Consider the following 22,694-nt stretch of genomic DNA (forward strand, 5'->3'; position numbering starts at 1 on the left):
GTTCCAAAAATATAATTTCTAAATTTAAAGTCACTTTTTTTAACCAATAACCCCAAACCAAGACAATGTAACAACTAAAAACAGTCACATAATTGTAAAAAATATTGTTGGAAAAGTAACCATTTTGAAAACACAACTCCCTCATTAAGAATGAGCCTCAGGAGTACTTATTTCTCTATGCCCATGTTAGCTTATATTTATCTCTTTATTTCTTAGTCGAATGCTTAATTGTAACCAGGAAGTGTGTCCAAATAAAGAAACACATTTTCTTTTTATATCTTTAGATGGTTTATTATGTCAGGTAGAACCTAATCTATGTAGAAAAACAAAATGGAACAGTCATAATAATAGAATAACACCATTAAACAAAAGCCTCAGTGACTTTCAAAACAATTCAAAAGTTTGAATGACAGTCATCACTTTTATCTTAATGAAATCTAGCGACAGCACAATTGCATTTAGGAATCTACTGTACTTGAAAATAAATGTATATAATTCTGCCTTTCCATTCTATTCATCTTCATGAAATTTTAGGGTGAGGATTTATCTGTGGAAAGAGGAATGCTATCTGTGGGTTAAGCACACTTAATCTCTTTCTGGAGTCTGAAATTGCAGACTCTGAATCCAGATTGCATGGTTTCAAATCTCAATTCTGTCATTGATTTTTTTAACTTGAGCATGTTAAAAACTCTTCTGGGCTTCAGTTTTTTCACTGTGAATTGGGATGATGAAATGAGTTCATGGCTAAAACATTCTTTAGCACTGTGCTGGGCCCATAGACAGTTCTCCATAAATGTTAGCTAGTATCATCATCGCATATAGAATGTGAGCAAACTTACTAGAAACACAAGAACTCTTCTTACGCATATGAGATATACACTGGGGATGAGCCAAAAGGATTCTAGCTCCAGGAAAGCCCAGGTTAGAAGCTGAACCAAGGTACTGCTTACCTGTACTTCGACAGGAAAATTTGGTTTTGTGATCACACAGCCGTAACGTCCCATTGCAGCCTTTTTCATCACTACCATCTTCACAATCTTTTTCCCCATCACAGCGCCACAGATCAGGAATGCAATTTCCATCAGGATGGCACTGAAATTCATCCCCATTACATCCAGCAGGAGAATGAATCTCTTAAATTGAAATGAGGGAGGGAGAGGCAGAGGGGGAAAGATAGGAGAGAAATTATTATTTTACTTGATAATTTTTTCACTTTTTTTTCTTCTCAGGCATTGGTATGCTGCCAGAGAGAATATACTTTCACTTTAGTTGTTTAATAGCTGTAATATTCTCTATTTGCAAATTCATTTTAGAAACGTTAATGATTAGGGGAAATGATGTCTCTTTCCTCCCACAGAATTCCTAAAAGTGCCACATACATTAGGAAAAAGAAAGATATGTAGATATTCTGTTGTGATGTGTATTAAAAACTCAAGAATGAGATCATTAAAGTGCTTTTCACTATGGCATATAAAAGAGATTTCACACTCTACACTAAATGTTAAGACTTTGGTTGGTCTTTTGATATTTCTTTAGACAACTTCTTTCAAAAATCCTAAGTACTTTCTGATTAATGATATCTTTGAAGAATAATCTCCAAATTTTGAAAAAAAAAACAAAAAACTCCAGATAATAAACAAATTTTTTAGGACATAAGATTTCAATTCTAGAATGAGAACAGACACACATAAGAATTTAATGAGGTACTACACATTCAAGTTCAACTTATAAATTAATAATTCATACAGTTTCCAGCTAATGGTATTTTTCAAAACCTGTTGACTAAAAACATAAGTTAAATTCTACAGGTAAGCATAAGCAAGAATAAGGAAACATAAATGTTGGGGATATGGATGCTTTACAATGTAACAATTGAATATGACTATCATTAACACTATTTTAAATTTTTATTAATATCTAATATGAAATATCATATTTATCAGTATCTTCAAATTCTGTTATAAAATAGATTTTAGTATGTATTTTTCTAAATTGAAGTTTTACTGTAATAAACTTGTTGCATATTTCATACAGGTATATCAGCAATTTTTCTACATTGCATCTAGAATAGCAATTAATCTATATCACTATGATAAATTTGAAACAGTTTCAGGTGAGTTACCCATTACTTAAAGCTGGTTTGGTAGGAATCATGTGGTCATGAGTTATGATTAAATTCACTTGAGGCCAAAGCTAACAATATCATTTATATCACCAAGGCAGTTACTTAATCTTTTTAGACCCCTAGAAAGTGTTCTCTCTGACAAATAAATAAAATCTAAAATAAATAAATAAACAAACAAACAAACAAAATGCTTGCTTCCACTCACACAGTCAACAAAGATGGTAGAGTCTGTGCACATTCAGAAGATATATGGAAGGTGATCTAGCAAACTCCCACCTTATTTAATTTGTTATCTGTGGAGTGTACTATTTAGCAGTACGCCTAACTACTACTATAGTGGTAAAGAATGCTGGGACAGATCTATAAATAAGATATTGTGAAGTCTTCAAACCTGGATTCTTTTTAAAGGTGATTTGAGAATCCTGTGATTTCAATATTCAAGAAGAGCAAAGGAGACAAATCAAATGCAGTTCTAAGACCCAGTCAGCTCTTAAAGTGATTCTATGGTGAGCGGGCCACCAGTGATGCAGCAGTGAAATGGCCTTTGTTCTTTTACTTACTACTTAAACTTCCTTGAAAACAAAACACAAAATTTGGCTCAGCTGAATTTTATAACCTGTAGTATGAGCTCAGCCGATAATGTATAAAAGTTATATTTCAGGTAATTGTCACTCAGTGATTCCAAATACTTAATAATGGAAGGTATAGTCTATTGATTTTTCTACATTCTGTAAAATAAGAGTTGAAGACTGGCAGCTCATATATTGAATCTGTCCCTCCCTATGTTTAATTTGGCACACATACTATTGACCTCTTAAAATCTGAAGATTTCCTATAAAAATATCTAGATTTTCCAGTTCCTTGAAAAGTAAGATTCTTGGGCTACCATCCTTGCAAGGTAACAACTGCTACCTGCTTTGTATGAGGCATTATAATACATATATTAACATAAGTATATGTATATATAGAATATAAATAAAACATTATATATATTATCACCTTTCTATTATAATGAAGAGATGGAGATACTCATTTTTATTGTATTTTCCCTATTGGATTTTTTTTTCCTTGGTGGAGGGGATAGTAGGGCAACTGCAAACTATATTTGCTTTTGTTTTCGAATCAATCTCTGAAAAGCTGTAGGGAAAATTTGGTTTCACTCTTGCTTCAATATTAGTACTAATTTTACTCTCTTGTTCAAATTAGCATTCCTTCTTTATAAGTCCAGCTTATGGATATTCATGAATAATCCTAAAATTCATCATGCTTCTCTCTTTGCAGTAGCTTCATAGAATTTAGAGCCAACTTTATGAATCATTTTTTCATATATGAATTTATTTGGCTCAATCTTACCCTCAGATTTATTTACATTGCTAATCTTTTTTTCTGCCTGTTTAAAAAAGTCCTTCTTCTTTATAATATTTTATCTTTCCAGGTTATCATTTAGATTATTTCTGGAAATAATCAGCATGCTAAGTAAAGAAACAGGATAGTGACATGTAAGGAAATTTTGAGAAGAAATAACATATTTTACATTTAAACGTACCTAATTGAGGAAACATTTTATTAGCTTAAATAAAATTAAATGGTATAAACCAAATTCTACACTATATTTCTATTCCTCTCCCCATCTTTTATTTCTTCAGGTACTATGTTGCCTCAAAAATGTAAATAATAATGAAAGGAATTCTATACTTAACTAATTATTGTAAAAATAATGTTTTGACTCTTAAATGTATTTTGGATTTGGTTTCAAAGACCTAGTTCTTTAAAGTCATGTTAAATCATTAACTCAATGACCTAATGGGAAATCCTCAAGATTTATGTAAACTCAGAAATCTAGATAGACTAACCTGATTCAAAAAAGAGACTTGCAAGAGGTAAATTGCTGCTTCGGGTAAAGGGATTGTCTGTGATTCAGCAGTATGGCAACTTTACATATAGAATCCTAGCCTTTAGCTCAGTGTTATTTACAGCTGGAAATAAGTTGTGGTTACACAAATCAAGGTGGCATCAATAAAAGGAAGAGTATGCTGTTATTGTTTGAGGGTTTTTTTAAAATTCCATTTGCATTTTCTTTGCTTCACTTGGTATTGTTTGGTTTGTCTATTTGTATTTCATAAGTGAATCTACTCATTTGTTTTCTTATTCTAAATAAACATTTATCTTACAAATCTAAATACAAATGTGATATTTCCCTGAAGCTTTTCTTTTCTTCTTCCTAAACTACTCTTGTCTAAACCTCTAAGGGTGGGTATACTATCTATTAATTGACACCACAAACAACCAGATCATAATAAGTTTAAAATGATAGTATAGTCTGGAGAAGGAAATACAATACACCATTATGAATATTCAAATCTAAATGATGAAACAATTCTTTTAATAATGCTTACATACATGTCACTAATGTATACCTCCTGGTCCTGGTTATATTATTCCCCCAAACCTGGATTCCCCTACTGTTTATACTTTATCTATTAATGACTATAATTTTATTTAAGACTCAATTAAAAAAAATTCTATAGGATCGTGTCTCTTATTCTGGTGTCTGCAGATTCAGGAGATTCATGGATAAGCTTTAGAGATTTATAAGACCCCAGATTTTGCATGCTACTTTACGTTGTTATACATCTTTGCCCTCTGTGGAAGGGATTCAGAGTTTTGTGTTTTTTTGTTGTTTTTTTGTTTTTTAAAGATTTATTTATTTATTTATTCGACAGAGACAGAGACAGCCAGCGAGAGAGGGAACACAAGCAGGGAGAGTGGGAGAGGAAGAAGCAGGCTCATAGCGGAGGAGCCTGATGTGGGGCTCGATCCCATAACACCGGGATCACGCTCTGAGCCAAAGGCAGACGCTTAACGACTGCGCCACCCAGGTGCCCCCAGAGCTTTTTTTTGACTCACAGAGAACTCCAAGGAGAATGCCAAGACCAATTTCACACTTTCTTGTTTTTATTTTTAATTCCCATTCCATACACCTTGGATGTAAATAGTAGTTTATATGGCATTTGATTTTGTTTGTGCTTCAAATTCATCACATTAGAATGGATTAAAACTCAGTGAAAAAAGGATCGCTCATCTGTTCCTTTTGATTTTGATTAAAAATAAACAAAACTGCTTATTGAAAGCACCCCATTTCACAGAAACAAAAACCACAAATCAATATGTCTGTATTTATACAGATGATGATCAGCAGAGATGATATTTGAGACCACATAATTAAACCTAGAGCCTGCTTTCTTTACCACTGTACCTTTTCTACCTTTCTACAAGTCTTCTCTCATGTAGAACTTAAGAATGAAAAAACAAAAAAGAAATAATCAGCTCATATATTAATCATGAAGTAACGATAAACTCATTTATCTTTTATGTTTTGAGTACTGTTCTTCAGTGTATTTCTTTTAGAATAAAGTGTAATATTTATTTTATTCTGTTGCAAAGTCATGGTAAAATTTGGTCTTTTATGAAAATGAAAGCACTATGGATTCTTATGACAGAGGAAAAGAAAAGAGTTCTGTTCATGATTAAGAGTCAGGCGGGGGCAGGGGGAGAAGTAGAATGGGACAAAAGATAATCTGAACAAAGTCAGCAGCATTCATAAAATTCTGTGTAGTGTATGATGGAGAAGGGGGGGTGAAACTAGATGGGTGGGCAAGGCCTGACCTTGAATGGCCCTGTATGCTTTGCTAAATGGTTTGGATTTAAGCCTGAGAGCTACTGGGAGTCACAGAAAGACCTTCCTCTAGATTCTGATAATGCTCAGATACACAGTATTTATAGATCATGTGGGAAGCATCTAGACAATAAATAGAAAAAGAAAAAAATCTTAGATTATTTAAATTTAAAAGGATATATATACATAAATATGTATATATATATATATATATATGCTTCTATTTCATTAGCTCAAACACTCAAAGTTTATACTAAAGTCAAGTAGACTATTAAAACACACACACACACACACACATACACATTTTTATATTCCTTCCCTTTCCATGTCTCATCCAATTCCCTCCCATAAATTAAAAATACCCCAAACCTATTTTTCAATGTCTGTTAAGTTTGGGTGTGTGTTGATGTTTAGAAATGCTGTCCTCTGCCAGAAAACACAGAAAAAAAAATTGTGGAGTTTTATTTCCTCCTAAACTCTTGCCAAATGAAATCTGCTTCTGTTAACAGTTGTTGATTTTCCCAGGGATGGAGAGCTGCCTTCCTCCGCGGAGCCTGTGATGACCACTCCAACCTGAGATGCAGGCCCGTGTGGTTCCCCAGAGCCCCAGTTGTTTAAGCTTCGGGCCTTGGCACACAATCCATCTTCGTAATATGGCTTGTCCCAGTGGAGTGTTAAAATGATGACTACGTTTATATGTATATGCTCATGCTGTTTTACTGTTCTGTTTTCATGTTGCTGATGCTGGTTATATTTTTAACTAATGCAATTTTATTGTATTTTTGCCCTGAAGCTATTTAAACCAAGCATACAATTTGGAGAATCTAATAAATAAATAAATGCAGAGCCCTGAAGGAAATGTGGCAACCAATGGTGGAATTTATCCCAATATTTAAATGAATTCACTGTGACTAAATACTTGCAGTTAGAAGACTAGCCAAGTGTACAGAGACATAAAGGAATTTTTCCTCCAAAATTTAAAAAAAAATGAAAATCAGGATTGAAAAAAATTTACCATTTTTTTTGTTTTTGGTTTTTTGGGGTTTTTTTTAGTCAGAATATATTTTTGGCTTATAAGAAATGTTAAAGCGCCCTTGAGAAAATAACTAATAATGGTGTTGCGAATATAATGAATTATTTAAATTGTATCCCATCTGGGTAGGAAAAAAACGACTTTTTTATTGTTTTAATGGAGTTTATACATTAACTTGTCATTCACTGTAAAATGCTTTGAAAAGTAAAAAGCACTATGCATTGCATATGCATACAGCTTCCTGCATTACCTGTAATCACCATGTGTCAGTCCCTGCTCAGTTCCTAGCTTGAATCACTATGCATTAATAATTCCTGTACTTAAGGCAGCTGTTTGCTCCAGATTCCTAGATATTCTTCACTTGCCTGAAACCACTGAGAACCGGTTTGGCAGTATATCAATAGTTTCATTTCCTTTACCAACAGGGTGTGGACTTAACCTTGGCCTTTCTGCTTCGAGAGACCCTTAACAACCCATTAGGAGGATAGGCTATCCTTGATTTCTGTACATCCTTAGGGGAGGGCTGCTAAACCTGCCTCCCAGCCTGTCTAGAGCCTGTGTTGGGGTTGACGGGATGCACTGTTCTGATCTTCTCCATGTTACACGGGATGGATTCCCCAGGGACTGTTGCTTGTGTGATGGCACTATCTCTGCTGTGAACTAATAACGGAGTCAAGCCCAGGGCCTTGCCTCTTCAACTTGTCTTCATCTCACTGGACCTTGAAGATGACCGGCATGTCATCTGTGTTTACAGATGCTATATCATTTGGTTATTAATCTGACGGCCCCTTACTCCCTCCCACCCCAACACATTTTCAGGGCATGGTTTTTGTGTTTTACTTACATTCCTAAAAACACTTACCTTTGCATGTAGCCCTCACTGGAGGTTATCCTGATAAGGAGTTGGATGGAACTATCAAAACCGTTTATTAGTACATGCAATTTAATGGGAACTTTAATAACAAATAAGAGACCTTATTTCAAATCTTTAATGTTTACTGTAAGGGTCAATTAGAAAAGTGGAAGAAAAAGAAAAAAAAAAAGAAGAGTTGAAGAGAAGGAAATGGGAAAGAATGTGTGATACCTAAGGATAAATTCAATTATTGTAATACTAAAATGATTTTAGTGTTGAAAATGCATAGATATACAGACACAAAAAATATATTGAAGCAAGATTTCAATGCACAACACTAAATATCCCCCAGTAATGTAATATATAGAAGTGAAATTTATGTAAAACAAACAAAACATTGTTTTTAGTTCATTAAAATTAAGTTTTGGGGTGCCTGGGTGGCTCAGTCAGTTAAGCATCTCAGGTCATGCGTGATCTCAGGGATGTGGGATCAAGCCCTGCATTGGACTCCGCACTGGATGTAGAGTCTGCTTAAGATTCTCTCTCTCCCTTTCCCTTTGCCCCTCCCTACTTTTCTCTCTCTCTGAAATAATAATTAATAATAATAATAAAATTAAATTAAGTTTTGATATTTGGAACTCTACCATGAGCATTCTATTTAGAATTTAATATATCATGGGAATGATGAACTTCTGTATTATTTAAATATTAGCGTACAGAATGTATTAATCTGCTGAATTGGCTGTGTAATTGAGAAATCTATTTTTCCATTTACTGTTCAAATTAGCCAATCACCTTAATAGCTATGTTAGATACCAACTATTAACTAAAACAGGTTGCAATACAGATATTTTTATTTGGAGTTTACTTCTTGGCCTAGCAATATGCTTAGCTCACAACAGGTATCAAATATTAACTGGAAAAAAATTAAAATATTACATTATTTAATTTGATATTTTAAAATAATGTGGAACATTCTTATGTAGAAAGAATGTGTATAAGCATATATATACACAAGGCATATGTTTGAGGAAAGGTCACAGAATATTATTTAGAAATTATTAATGGCTTATCTTTTCTTTTTTTGGCCTTTTTTTCCTCCTCATTATTTTTTGGCTTTGTCTTATAAGATTGAGTCTATGGAATGGGCAAAAATGATTATTTAAGATTATAGCTCCTTTAGAGTGTGTCTCCACTTGTGTTTTATTTTTTTATTTTTTATTTTTTTTTAAAGATTTTATTATTTATTCGACAGAGATAGAGACAGCCAGCGAGAGAGGGAACACAAGCAGGGGGAGAGGGAGAGGAAGAAGCAGGCTCATAGCAGAGGAGCCTGACGTGGGGCTCGATCCCATAACGCCGGGATCACGCCCTGAGCCGAAGGCAGACGCCCAACCGCTGTGCCACCCAGGCGCCCCCACTTGTGTTTTAAATAATGGGTCAGCAAGCTATGACCTGCAGACCAATTCTGGTCCACTACCTATTATCATAAATAAAGTTTTATTGGAACACAGTCATAATCATTTGTAGACATATATTCTATGGCTTCTTTTTTCCAGAACAGTGGAGTTGGGTAGTTGCAATAGGCAAAATCTAAAATATTTACTATCCGTCCTTTTACAGAAAATATTTGCCAACTCCTGCTCTTTTTTTTTTAAAGATTTTATTTATTTATTTGACAGAGAGAGAGACAGCCAGTGAGAGAGGGAACACAGGCAGGGGGAGTGAGAGAAACAGGCTCCCAGCAGAGGAGCCTGATATGGGGCTTGATCCCAGGACTCTGGGATCACACCCTGAGCCAAAGGCAGGCACTTAACGACTGAGCCACCCAGGCACACCCTGCCAACTCCTGTTCTAAAATGGGGTAAATTCTGGTTATGACTGATAGAACATCCCATTTATATCAACAATAACAACATGCTGTGCCAAAAGATTCTGATACCAGTGAATATTCTGTGCCAGGAAGGTCACAGCAATTTAAGTGGATGCTCTTATGCACCAAAGTTATTTGTGGGAAGATTTTAGGTGCAAATAATAACAACTAATTTTCCTTGAGAGGCCCGTGTATACACAAATACCGACCTAAAACCAAAATAAATTTCCTAACAAAAAGTGAAAAAATCTGGTCATTACATTGCAGGAATATAATATGTTAAGCGCACATTCAGTAGATGCTTCACATAAATAAAGAAACAAAGGCTCACAGTTTAAACACATTCTGAAAGAATCTAACTACCAACTATTTCTACAGGAAAAAGGCAAAGTTCTATTCTATTGTTTATTTCTTCACTCACAAAAGCATGACACTACTCAATTACTGAGAGGTGAATTAATTATTTTGTAGATCATCCATGCCCCTTGTCTCTTTTCTGCTTTTTTGTTTTGTTTTGTTTTTTAATTTGTCTATTTTCTGCTGAATGCCTGAAGTCCTACCATTTCACTGATCATTACCCACAACAGGAGAATACGGAAGCAGAATTTAAGACTATGGAAATTAATTCATTCTTGCCCTTATTTTTCAGTTCTATTAAAAGAAGAGGAAACAGGATGAGATTCTTCATTAAAATTACGTCTTTTTGTTACCTATTGACTTTTGTTATTAATTATATCTTTTAAAAAACAAGAGATGTTCCTCTGCTTAGTGTCAAGATGCATAATTATTGTCTTAATACAAGAGCTAAATTTATCTAAGAATAAGTGTAGATCTATTATTAATTTTCTGTATAGTTAAGATGAAGATAATTGACTTCTTTCTGCCTATTTTTATGAACCTTTTTAATATTTCATTTTTAAAATTATACTTATCTGATTCCCTTTAATTGTCATGATAATCACAGATAAGCTAGAAGCATTATGGATTCTCAAAACAGGCTTTGTTATTAATTGATTCAAAAGCCTTGAGTCTTTGTTGCTCTTGATGTAAAAGTTGTTTGCAGTATTGAGGTTAAAATGACCTTTAAAGAGCTATTTTGTCCAGGAAAACAAAAAGAGGTTTCCTATGGATAAAATCCATTAATAATTAACATTGTTTTGATATCTCAGTGTTAACATTTCCTGAGGAAAATAAATCAATCTGTGAGAGAATAAAGTTAAGCCAGACAATTTGTATCTCATTGAAAGTAGATATTATACCTCTCTAAAAGTAGATGAAGTTTAAATTTGCTTTTAATTGTATTTTATCAAAAAACAATCCATATTTTCATTAAAGGAGAATAATTAAAAATCATTAGAAGAGAAGATCATATGATTTTGTTGAGTATATAATTTGCTAATTTCCTCAAATTCAAAGATAGTGTTTTATTCTTAATACAATTCAGTGATTGAGATATAATAGCAGTTATTTTGATCGTGTGTTTTAGTAAAAATTAGTTGAAAGCACTTCAGAATATTTTCATAAAAGAAAAACAGATGATTGAGTCTGATTGTGTATAGTATTTATTGGTATCTTGTTTTCTATGTTGTTAGGATTAAACTTTGCTGCTAAAAACATGATGGGTAGAGCTGAGATGGAGTCCAGAAGTCAAGAGAGAGTAGTTTTAATTTCTATTCTCTCCATGCTTAAATGTGTAACCTAAGTCATCAGCCACAAACCAAGTTTTGATAACTGCACTGCTCTGGGTGGATTCAATGTCCCTAGGTAGGATATTATTCTTTTTTGGTTGGCCATACTGTCTGACTTTCCTGGATTTTCCACAAAGAATTTAACATAATCATTTAAATCCAAAACCTCTCCTGAAAATGTCTTTGTGGCTAAAAGTTTCCAGTCTCAAATCTCTAACACAGAACATGATCAGCTCTTTCCAGGAAGCAGCATGTTTTTGTTATTGTTATATACTCGTAAGAATACTTTTACCTAAATGAGCCCTTTTCCTCACCTGCATGATAAAGTAACGGAACTAAATGATCTTTCATTTTCTCGCAGCTTTCTAAATTTTCAAAGTCTGTGAGGTGAAACTTTTATGGCAGACTAACAGATTCTTTGGGTGACTGAAGAAATTGTCTTTGTGGGAATGTCCACAGCTATTGTAATGACAAAGTTTCAGAATCTACTTTATCAAGGAGAGTTGTAGGAGTGAAAGAACAGAAACAAACAAACAAAAAAAGAGACAGATTTACTGTGGTTATTTAAAATAATGTTCCAGGTTCCTTATAGTGCCCTTTGAGAAATTTCATTACAATGAACTGCAATAAATAGAAAGTTCTTTCTTTTTTCTTGAAGAACAATGAGAACGCAATTGAGAAAAATATAGTAATTATTTAGAGATCATATAAATGTTATACATTAAGAGTTAGGGAAAAGGGGAAGGGGTGAATTATATTCCATTGTTACGGAAGCAGGGAGCTGGATAGAACAATACAGAACAGAAAATCTTTGCTTGAAACTCCAGCTGTGTAATCCCAGGAAAGTAATTTAGCCTCTCTGAGTAACCCTTATTGTGAGGATTAAATAAATAACAAATGTAAAATGCCTGGCAATTAGTGGGTTGCCAACATATGCTAACTCCTCTTCCCCACTAAATTATTACTAATGGAATCTTCTCACTGGCATGTACTGTTAAATAATAGATATAAGAAAAATTATGCTTTTCCTATCTTTTTGGAATTTACTATCTATTGGACAGAAAGGATGTAAACAAAAATAAATAAACAGTAATAAAAGATAAGGGAGATGTCCTAACTTTTTTATTTTATTGAATCCTGGACTGAAAGTGGAAATATTTATTGGATAAATGAAAGTGATTACACTTTATTAAGGAGATGTACATGAATAGATAGTATACCTAGTCTCAAAAATCATCATGAAAATAAATTCCAGGATCTGGGCATAAGTCAAAGAAACAGAAAAAAAGTTACTAGATATATAATACAAAACAAATAAGGGTTGGATTCTGAGGGTGTAATCACATTTTGTGTCCAAGAAATAAACTCTTTCGGGGCGCCTGGGTGGCACAGCGGTTAAGCTTCTGCCTTTGGCTCAGGGTGTGATCCCGGCGTTATGGGATCGAGCCCTGCATCAGGCTCCTCCGCTATGAGCCTGCTTTTTCCTCTCCCACTCCCCCTGTTTGTGTTCCCTCTCTCGCTGGCTGTCTCTATCTCTGTCGAATAAATAAATAAAATCTTTAAAAATAAATAAATAAACTCTTTCACTCAATAATTTACTGAGCATTAGCTGTGTATCAGAAATTATACTTGAAATTATTCTAGCTTCCTTCTTATATCTGTGAACAGGAAAGTAGTAGGTGAATGAACGAATGAATGAATGAGGACAAAGCCCAAAAGAAAAACGAAAGTTTCCAAAGCAGAAGCAAAGTTAAACATAAAAGCATAAGAATATGACCATGTGTAGGAATACATATTAATAACGTTATACACTTAACTGCCTAATGGAATCGGGAACTTGTTAACGTTTATTCATAATATATCAAAATTGAAGGTCAACACATTCTTAATTTTAAATTTGCATTTAATTTGTATTTGTGATGTAAATAAAAGATCACATATGTTCTATCATCACCAGCTCATTTACTTAGTGCAGCTGGCAGTAAATATTCCCTTTTTAGACAGACAAACAGAAGGCATTTAAGAACAATGACCATAAATCAGGGTCAGATGACCCTTCAAAGTAAAGAAAAATCCAAATATTTGAGGGATATTTAAGTTGCATTTAGGAGAAATTGCAAAATTTAGACAAAATCAATTCTAGAGAAGCCTGTTCCATTATCCATCGAGTCTGTGCTGAAATTATTGGGTATAAATTTTTACAACAATTTCTGAATGGAAATTGACCTAAGGAATAGCTGTCTAAAGATACTAAAAAAAATAAATAAAATAAAATAAAAAATTATGTGTTTGCTTCAGAAATGCCTTATTCCTTGGGAGAAATATAGTTCAGGCTATTCTCCAAAGAGTAGAAGAATGAAAGTATACAAAATTCAAATGAATTAAACTGTTAACAATAAGATAAGATTAATTCTATATATTTGTTATTTTATAGATTCATATGTCAGAGTCTCCTTTTTTTCTTTCTCTCTCTCTCTTTCTTTCTTCTTTCTTTCTTTCTTTCTTTTTCTTTCTTTCTTTCTTTCTTTCTTTCTTTCTTTCTTTCTTTCTTTTTCTTTCTTCTTCTTTCTTTCTTTCTTTTTCGTTCTAGTCAGAGAGTTAAAGATTTGTAAGCAAAGACTGAAGTCTCATTTTAACTCTACTCTTGATGTTCTCACAGGTAAAACCATCTTTTTACAAAACCTTTCAGTACTTAATAAATGACCAAGCTTAAGGCTCTAGACAGTGTTGCCTCAAACTAAATTCCTTGAGGGTCACTTTTTTTTTCCATTTGTAAAATCTGTTCACCTAGTAACTTTACAAAACGGTCACTACAGAAACATGTGCCAACCCAAGTAATCAGAACCAAAAAGAAACCAGAGCTAAATTAGTGATACACAGGCAATGATGCAAAGGAAGGAATCATTGTGCCGTGGATTGTCTTTCTGTTCCCCTCTTGCTTGTAGACTCTGTGTGTGCACTGCTTTCTAAAGATACTGCATCTTGTTTGCTTAGTAAGGGAGCTTGTGAGATAAAAGACCATCACAACATTAGGAGGAAGGAGATGAATATAAAATAATCTAGAAGGGGACTAGCAATTGATACTTTCCTCATATATTAATCATACTAATGATGAAAAAATGATCATTGCTATAGAAACTCTTTTTTGAAAGTGGTTTCAGAGAGAATATGAATTGAACTTAAATTCAGGAATATTCTAAAATGGGGATAATATATGGAATGTTCCATTTCCTGGTTTCTTCTTCTCCCTTACTATTAAAAGTTAACTCAAGAGTATTTTTGCCCTTTTGAAAACAATTTGAGTTGAGAGAAACTACACCATATGCTCTTTTAACCCATGCAAAGTGCTGGGTGTACAGCAAAGTGCTGAGCAATTATATGGTGGATTTGATCAGTTTTGACAGCCTGTCTTGAAACCCAAGCCAGAATCCCCTGCTCTTTCTTTCACAGCAGGTTTTGAGACTAAATTATATGACTAATTGCATCAAATTTCTACTTTACTTTGGCGATGGCCTTACAAAACCTGCATGTGCAAAATGACTTCCCTCATCAGCTTTAACAATTCTATCTGTCATGATTATTTTACAACTTCTGTATCAGAATACATAAAATAATGATGGATAAAAGTATTTGAACACCCTCTGAAACACTCTGAATTGTCTTCTACCAAAGTCATCCTAGAATGTTCCCTTTCTTCAATTCCTGCAACTTGTATTCACCAAATAGAGTATTTGATTAGGGGATTTATCTCCTGATAAATATAAATTAGTTCAGGAAGTTCTCCTCATTCTTTGCTTGAAACATGTCCAAGAATCATGTATATTATCTGCATCATTTCCTTAGTATATATAATACCATAATCATATAAGAAATGCATGGTATTCACACTGACAGTATATCCTTTACAGTAATGTATTTATGAAATTGAGGTACTCTAAAGGTGAAGGTCATTAACATTAAATAGGCACTGATTCAATAATAATCCAAACCTAAGAAATTATCTAGTGAGGCTACAAGGGGATGTACCACTCACTTTGGATACTCATGAAGCTACTGCAATCTCCAAAACTTCTTAATGTGCAATGATCATTTGAACTTCGAGACAAAAACACATAGAAAAGAGGGATGGGATCTCACTTCTGAGATAAAAGTAAATTAACTTTGGGGCAATTTATATTTCACAGCATATTAGGGGCAGTGCCAGCAGACCACAGATGTACACCTCATGAGGAGCCTACAAAGACATCTGTGAGATGGGGAGAAATGCAGTTTATATTCAAAGTGTAACTTAGTAATGGCATGTCAACCACATCCTAGATGAACATTTCCAATATATAAGAAAAAAAAGGAAAAATATATTTTTGTGCACCTTTCCTTTTTACCTGCAAGATTAGTGATAAGTGAAAAACTCACGTTCTTATATATTAGTGGACCAACTAAGAAAAGAGAGAAAAGGACAAAAGAATGAGATAGAGATAAAGAGGGATGGGAGAGAGAGAGAGAAAGAGAAAAAGGGAAAGAGGAGAGGGAGGGAGGGAGGAAGTGACAGAGGAAACAAAGACAAAAGGAATATGTCAGAGAAAAAAATATAGAAATTTTCTATTTTATAAGCTGTTAAATATTTGCCAACGACAAATATATGCCCTTGGAAAACACTCTGAAAATGATTCCTTTCTTATGACCACACAATCTATGCACCCCCACCCCACCATCCGGTTCATTAAATAAATCATTTTGTTGTCTGTTTGCATGCTAGATTTTAAATACAGAACAGGGACCACATTTCTTCATTCTTTTTTTTTTTTTAAAGATTTTATCTACTCGACAAAGATAGACAGCCAGTGAGAGAGGGAACACAAGCAGGGGGAGAGGAAGAAGCAGGCTCACAACGGAGGAGCCTGATGTGGGGCTCGATTCCATAACGCCAGGATCACCCCCTGAGTGTGAAGGCAGACGCTTAACCACTGCGCCACCCAGGCGCCCCAATATTTCTTCATTTTTTTATCCATCTTTTGGTACAAGCACAGTGCCTAGCACATAAAAAGTCTTCAAAAAATATTTGTGGAATAAATGGAAGAGTGAATGACAAGTTCTTCCAATTTCTTAAGCAGAAATAAAACTTTTACTTAAAAAAAAATTACTGGGGGTGCATGGGTGGCTCAGTTGGTTAAGAGTCTGCCTTCAGCTGAGGCCATGATCCTGGAGTTCCTGGATGGAGGCCCATGTCGGGATCCCTGCTCAGTGAAGAGTCTCCTTCTCCCTCTCCCTCTTCCACCCTCCCCCGTTCATGCTCTCTCTCTCTCAAATAGATAAATGAAATCTTTCAAAAAATGTTACTGATTGTATGAGTGTTTGGCGGCTAATGATAATTTCTGTGGTAGTTCCAACATGATTTCTAATTTATTAACATGACCTATGGCTGATCAAACTTTGCAAATGACAGGGTCATGTCTGCCCATGGATAANATATATATATATATATATATATATATATAATCTATTGAGTAAATTATTGTTATATAATATTCATTCTGAAATACTTAAATACTATATATAATTTAAAATGAGTTCATAGCTTCACAAAATTACTAACCTTGTCTGGTACAATTGGTTTGGGCTTCATCACTAAAGTCTCCACAGTCATTGTCACCATCACAGGCCCAATGGCCTGGGATGCATCTGCCACTGGAACATCTGAACTGATTATCCAAGCAAGAGTGAACACAGCCAACCTCATCACTGCCGTCCCCACAGTCGTCATCTGGAAAGAAGCATCAACATCAAGGGAGTGAAAACTGATCCAGGTAGAAACTTTTCCTCATGAAATATCAACCATTTCTTTCTGCTATATGGAGTATTCTTTTGTTTTTGATAAAAAAATGATAAATTAATGATCAGCATTTCCCATGAACAGTGGGAGGGAGATTATCTTCATTTCGATATTGCTTCACTTCTGATTGAACTTCAACTACTAAACGAAGAGGGAAAACAATCCTTGACTTTGGATTTTAAAGCTTAATTTCTATTTCACTCAGAAATGACTAACCATTGACTGAACAAATCTATGCAGCATGAAATAATTATAAAATGGGAGGACAATGGTGATTGCAGGAATTTCATGAAATGATACAGCTGGTGATATAATTATTGTGGAAAATTATTGTGTAGACTTATAATTGCTATGCCCCAGAGTTTATAACCATATCTTTAATTCAGATCCTTCTTCTCCATTCTCAACATGAGGAGTCACTATGTACCCTTCCTCTACTGACTCATAAGTGTGTTATTTATACTGGCAAATTGTCACTATCATTAGCAATGATTTATATTCTTTATTAACAACTGTTGCAGGAGGGAGGTGAGAGGAATGTGAAGTGAAAGTAGATTAAATTGAAATCAGTGAGGGAAAATGTATGATTTATACATAATTCATTTACCTGTGTTTGGCATAATTTAGCATAATGATATAATTAGGTAAAGAAAACAAACACTATTTGTACATAAAGAGCAAGGTGACAGAGTTGAGACCATTCAGATAATTCCATAATAATTTATAAACTCCTCCATCCTGAGGTGACAGAGCACTTTACATCGATGCTTTGGAGAACCTGAATCATCCAGGTCATTTCCTCAATTTTCCCCTTTACTTCACATCTGCAGACTTAGACTATGTCCAGCATAATATCTGGACACAAATCTCTTTATAGCCCCAAGAGACAGATATTGAGTTCCATTTTCCTTAATGCTAATCCCCACTGATGTGCCAGGTGCCCTCTCACCACTTGTCTTAGCCATTTTGCATGGCTCTGCAAACTTCTCGTACAAACTACGTCTGAAGGAGGTGAAACAGCACGGACAGCCAGGCCCCCAATCAAATCAGTGCAATACAGGGAACATTTGGTACTTGCCAGAGTCGCAGTGCCATTTGCTGCTAATGCATCTTCCACTTTTGCATATAAATTGAGTTAGTGGCTCACAAGTTGGAAATTCTATGAAAGATATAAAAACATTCAATAGGAAAGATGTTATTGACTGTGCTTGATTTATTTCTATCTCATTTGCTAATGTGACCAAAACTCCACCCATGTCCTCTACAAAAGGCAGAGGAAACAGTAGATAAACAAACATAGTGAGATAAACTTTTTAAGGGCATAGGACACCCATATTTTTAGTATTTTTAAATGAGTACTTTACAGTTACTGAAAGCCTAGGAGAACCACTTGATGAGGACTGTTTGTATTCCCTGCACTGCGCCACTGATGAGAAGGTTTGAATGGCAGTTTAGTCAGACCTCATATTGGCCCTTGGGACTTGGGCTGGTCTAGCGGTTACGCTTCCCAGGGGTTCCATTTAGGCCTATTCTGGATTATTCCTTTCTAAGAGATAGGACTTCACAAAACATTCAAAATCCAGTTACTGGGTATTTTCTTAGTATTTTCACCAGTGAAGCACACTGGTGATGGTGTCTTTAGGTAATAAGAATTCCGAAACGACATTGTTATAACTTTTATAGAATGATTTCTATTTTTCCCTTAAAAAGTATGACATTTTAAAGTTAAAGTCTATATTAGCCTATAGGCTTTGGCAAATCATGACTAGCTAGAATAGTAAAATGTGAGCAAATTAATTTTGCATGATAGTCGCAAAGACATAGGTTGTGTATTATCTTCAAAATAATATTTCTAATTAAATTGAAGGCTATAATATTTATCCTCACTCTTAAAGTGGTAAAACAATAAGTCAACTCTGGAGCCTGTGAGAACTCTCTCTAGTGTGTAGTTGAGTTAGGAAAAGAGAATCAGCCAGTCTGACCAGCCACAGTACCAGTGAACAGACTACAAGTGATAGCCATCTCTAGTACTGGTAACTTGTCCAAATGACAACATAAATTGATATTATTTCATATATAATATGTAAGGAAAGTGGTATACTCATATCAGATCTGGCTGAGATGTATTGATTACTTGCTTTCCACGTCTAAAAAACAATTTCTTTGTGTGAGTTTACATTTGAGTATATCCCCTGAAGTACTGGAATTTGAATGGCAATTATTCTAAAACTGAACAAATCTTAATTAAACTTTGTGATTACCAACGACATGCCTCAAAATACATTTTAGAATAAATTTAACTTTTCAAAACCAAAAAAAAAAAAATGTGATCAGAGCCTAAATACGCTTCAAAGACAGAAGTAAAAAGGAGGCAATCACTGATATGAAGAGATAAAAGACTATCAAAAGCTATCCATGCAGCAACTCAACAAATTTTCTGACATATAAAGGGAACCACTCAAAAGAAAAGTGAAGGGGCGCCTGGGTGGCACAGCGGTTAAGCTTCTGCCTTTGGCTCAGGGTGTGATCCCGGTGTTACGGGATCGAGCCCCACATCAGGCTCCTCTGCTATGAGCCTGCCTCTTCCTCTCCCACTCCCCCTGCTTGTGTTCCCTCTCTCACTGGCTGTCTCTATCTCTGTCGAATAAATAAATAAAATCTTTAAAAAAAAAAAAAAAGAAAAGTGAAAACTCCCAAGGCATAATTTAATCAATATTTCTAAGAGAGTTTTCTTTTGTTACCTGACAAGATAATGAAAACTTATGTGTTTACGTTTCAAGAATCAACAGGGATGTTGTCCAAAATATGTTTTCTTCTTTAGATAAACATTTAATGTTTCGAAGACGTATAGTAAACATGAATAGTGACTTTAAACAAAATATTAGTAAAAGTTATGGTTAAAATGAGTAAAAAAATGTAGATTTTAAGATATGATGAGATCTAACTTTTAAAAATAACAGTGCATCTTTCTGAATCTAGAATAGGTTAATTCACATTTTTAATCTCTCTTCTATAAACTGAGGAACATATTAACCAACATCATACATTTAACTAGGAAAAAAATAGATCACCAAAAGCATTTGAAGACCTCTGAAATTTGGCAATACTTCATTGGTTGGGAAATTTTTTAAGTGACCTTTAAGATTCTACCTCTCAGATTCTAAGTCTAAAAAGCATCCGCTCCCAAAAACAATCTGGAAGTTAGCTCCCAAAAAAAACCCTAAAGTAAATAAAATAATCTAAAACCCAGTGCACCTCCAATCTCTAAGAAAATGAGTGATATATCTGCCCACAGTGAATATAACATACATACCTGCATGTAATGGGTATATGTTTTAAATAGTTGCATCTTATTTCTGATTTATTTTTTTACTTAATACTTAGTTACATTAAATCTCTAGGCAACCTCCTTGTCTGACTTAGTTTATAAGACTAAAAGGCAAATTATATAGAATTTTTAAAAAATGGTAACTAGAAGAAAGTATAAAACAAATCACTAAAAAGAACAAAGGCATTAATTGAAGGGACAGGTATAAGGGAGTGAAGTTACTAATTTTTCATTTCTGTTTCCTTGACAAAGCACTGTGACCTTGAGTAAATCACATGGCCTCTCTGATGACAGACATGTGGTTCCTAACATGATGTCTCAGGTCCTTAAAGTCCTAAAGGTCAAGAAGTCAGAAGAAAGGTCATCTGGAAATACACAACACCTTGAAGGCATTTAATGTAGCAAAAATAGAGTTTATCTACCGAGTAACTCCTGGGATTATCACAGCATTCCAGTAAAAAATAGTAACTGAACTTCAGAAAAATAAATAAATAAAAGAATAAATTTAAAATGTAAAACTATCTTTGGATTTTCTCTGCTTAATAATGCAGTCAAATGTGCAACACATTTTAGAAGGAGTTCCACCAAAAATTTAAGTATAATATAGGACACTTCATTTTTCACTAATATTGGAAAAGGCTGTATCCATAATTTCTTAGTATCTCATCACCGGTATCTGATAGTGAGAGAGAAATGAGGTCTAATGACAATATGCTCTTTTTCTAAAAAATAAAACAAAAGCCTCTTAAAATAAATTTAACATTTTCTCTGTTCTTCTATATTAGCATTAATTTAAAAGTTGAAAATTGTATCTGGTAGTTCAGTCTGTTTCTAGGTATTTGTTCTTTTTAAGATACCATTATGAATTTTTATATTTTAAAAAGACTTAAATGTTAAACACATCTTTTCTTTCTTGACTTNTTTTTTTTTTTTAAAGATTTTATCTACTCGACAAAGATAGACAGCCAGTGAGAGAGGGAACACAAGCAGGGGGAGAGGAAGAAGCAGGCTCACAACGGAGGAGCCTGATGTGGGGCTCGATTCCATAACGCCAGGATCACCCCCTGAGTGTGAAGGCAGACGCTTAACCACTGCGCCACCCAGGCGCCCCAATATTTCTTCATTTTTTTATCCATCTTTTGGTACAAGCACAGTGCCTAGCACATAAAAAGTCTTCAAAAAATATTTGTGGAATAAATGGAAGAGTGAATGACAAGTTCTTCCAATTTCTTAAGCAGAAATAAAACTTTTACTTAAAAAAAAATTACTGGGGGTGCATGGGTGGCTCAGTTGGTTAAGAGTCTGCCTTCAGCTGAGGCCATGATCCTGGAGTTCCTGGATGGAGGCCCATGTCGGGATCCCTGCTCAGTGAAGAGTCTCCTTCTCCCTCTCCCTCTTCCACCCTCCCCCGTTCATGCTCTCTCTCTCTCAAATAGATAAATGAAATCTTTCAAAAAATGTTACTGATTGTATGAGTGTTTGGCGGCTAATGATAATTTCTGTGGTAGTTCCAACATGATTTCTAATTTATTAACATGACCTATGGCTGATCAAACTTTGCAAATGACAGGGTCATGTCTGCCCATGGATAATGCTGAGGCCCACGGCCACGGTCTCCTTCTCCTAGCTTACATTCCAGAAGTCAATCAGTGGGAACACATCATTACTTAATAGGGAAGGTTATTTCAAGCCTTAAGGAAACAAATTTGGTGTTGAAATAAAATAAAAATTATGACTTTCTTGTTTTTTTGTTGTTGTTTGTTTTCCTTTCGGGACAGGTTTGGAGTTTAGCAATTTAGAAGCTGAAGAGGATTAAAGGAATGGTAAGTAAAGCATCTAATGAAAGTAGGGAGCAAAAACCACAGAAGGTATAAAGAGGAACTAAGATGAGAAACCAGAGAAATTAAAGAGCAAAAGTAAAGAGATCGATCAATTATTTTACAATGTTCCAAATATACATATATATATATATATATATATATATATAATCTATTGAGTAAATTATTGTTATATAATATTCATTCTGAAATACTTAAATACTATATATAATTTAAAATGAGTTCATAGCTTCACAAAATTACTAACCTTGTCTGGTACAATTGGTTTGGGCTTCATCACTAAAGTCTCCACAGTCATTGTCACCATCACAGGCCCAATGGCCTGGGATGCATCTGCCACTGGAACATCTGAACTGATTATCCAAGCAAGAGTGAACACAGCCAACCTCATCACTGCCGTCCCCACAGTCGTCATCTGGAAAGAAGCATCAACATCAAGGGAGTGAAAAC

At 34.4% G+C, this 22,694-nt stretch overlaps 1 protein-coding gene across 1 annotated transcript in view; it reads right to left on the bottom strand.

The window, feature by feature from the left end:
* LRP1B (LDL receptor related protein 1B) overlaps positions 1 to 22,694 on the bottom strand; it is a 1,837,899-nt gene that overhangs the window by 645,093 nt on the left and 1,170,112 nt on the right. The window contains exons 19-20 of the mRNA XM_034642051.1: positions 22,492 to 22,659; positions 951 to 1,133 (exon numbers count right to left, since the gene is read on the bottom strand). Of these exons, the coding sequence (XP_034497942.1) occupies positions 951 to 1,133; positions 22,492 to 22,659 (351 nt within the window). The remainder of the gene's footprint in view (positions 1 to 950; positions 1,134 to 22,491; positions 22,660 to 22,694) is intronic.

Source organism: Ailuropoda melanoleuca, chromosome 2, assembly GCF_002007445.2.
Source record: "Ailuropoda melanoleuca isolate Jingjing chromosome 2, ASM200744v2, whole genome shotgun sequence".
Lineage (NCBI taxonomy): Eukaryota > Metazoa > Chordata > Mammalia > Carnivora > Ursidae > Ailuropoda > Ailuropoda melanoleuca.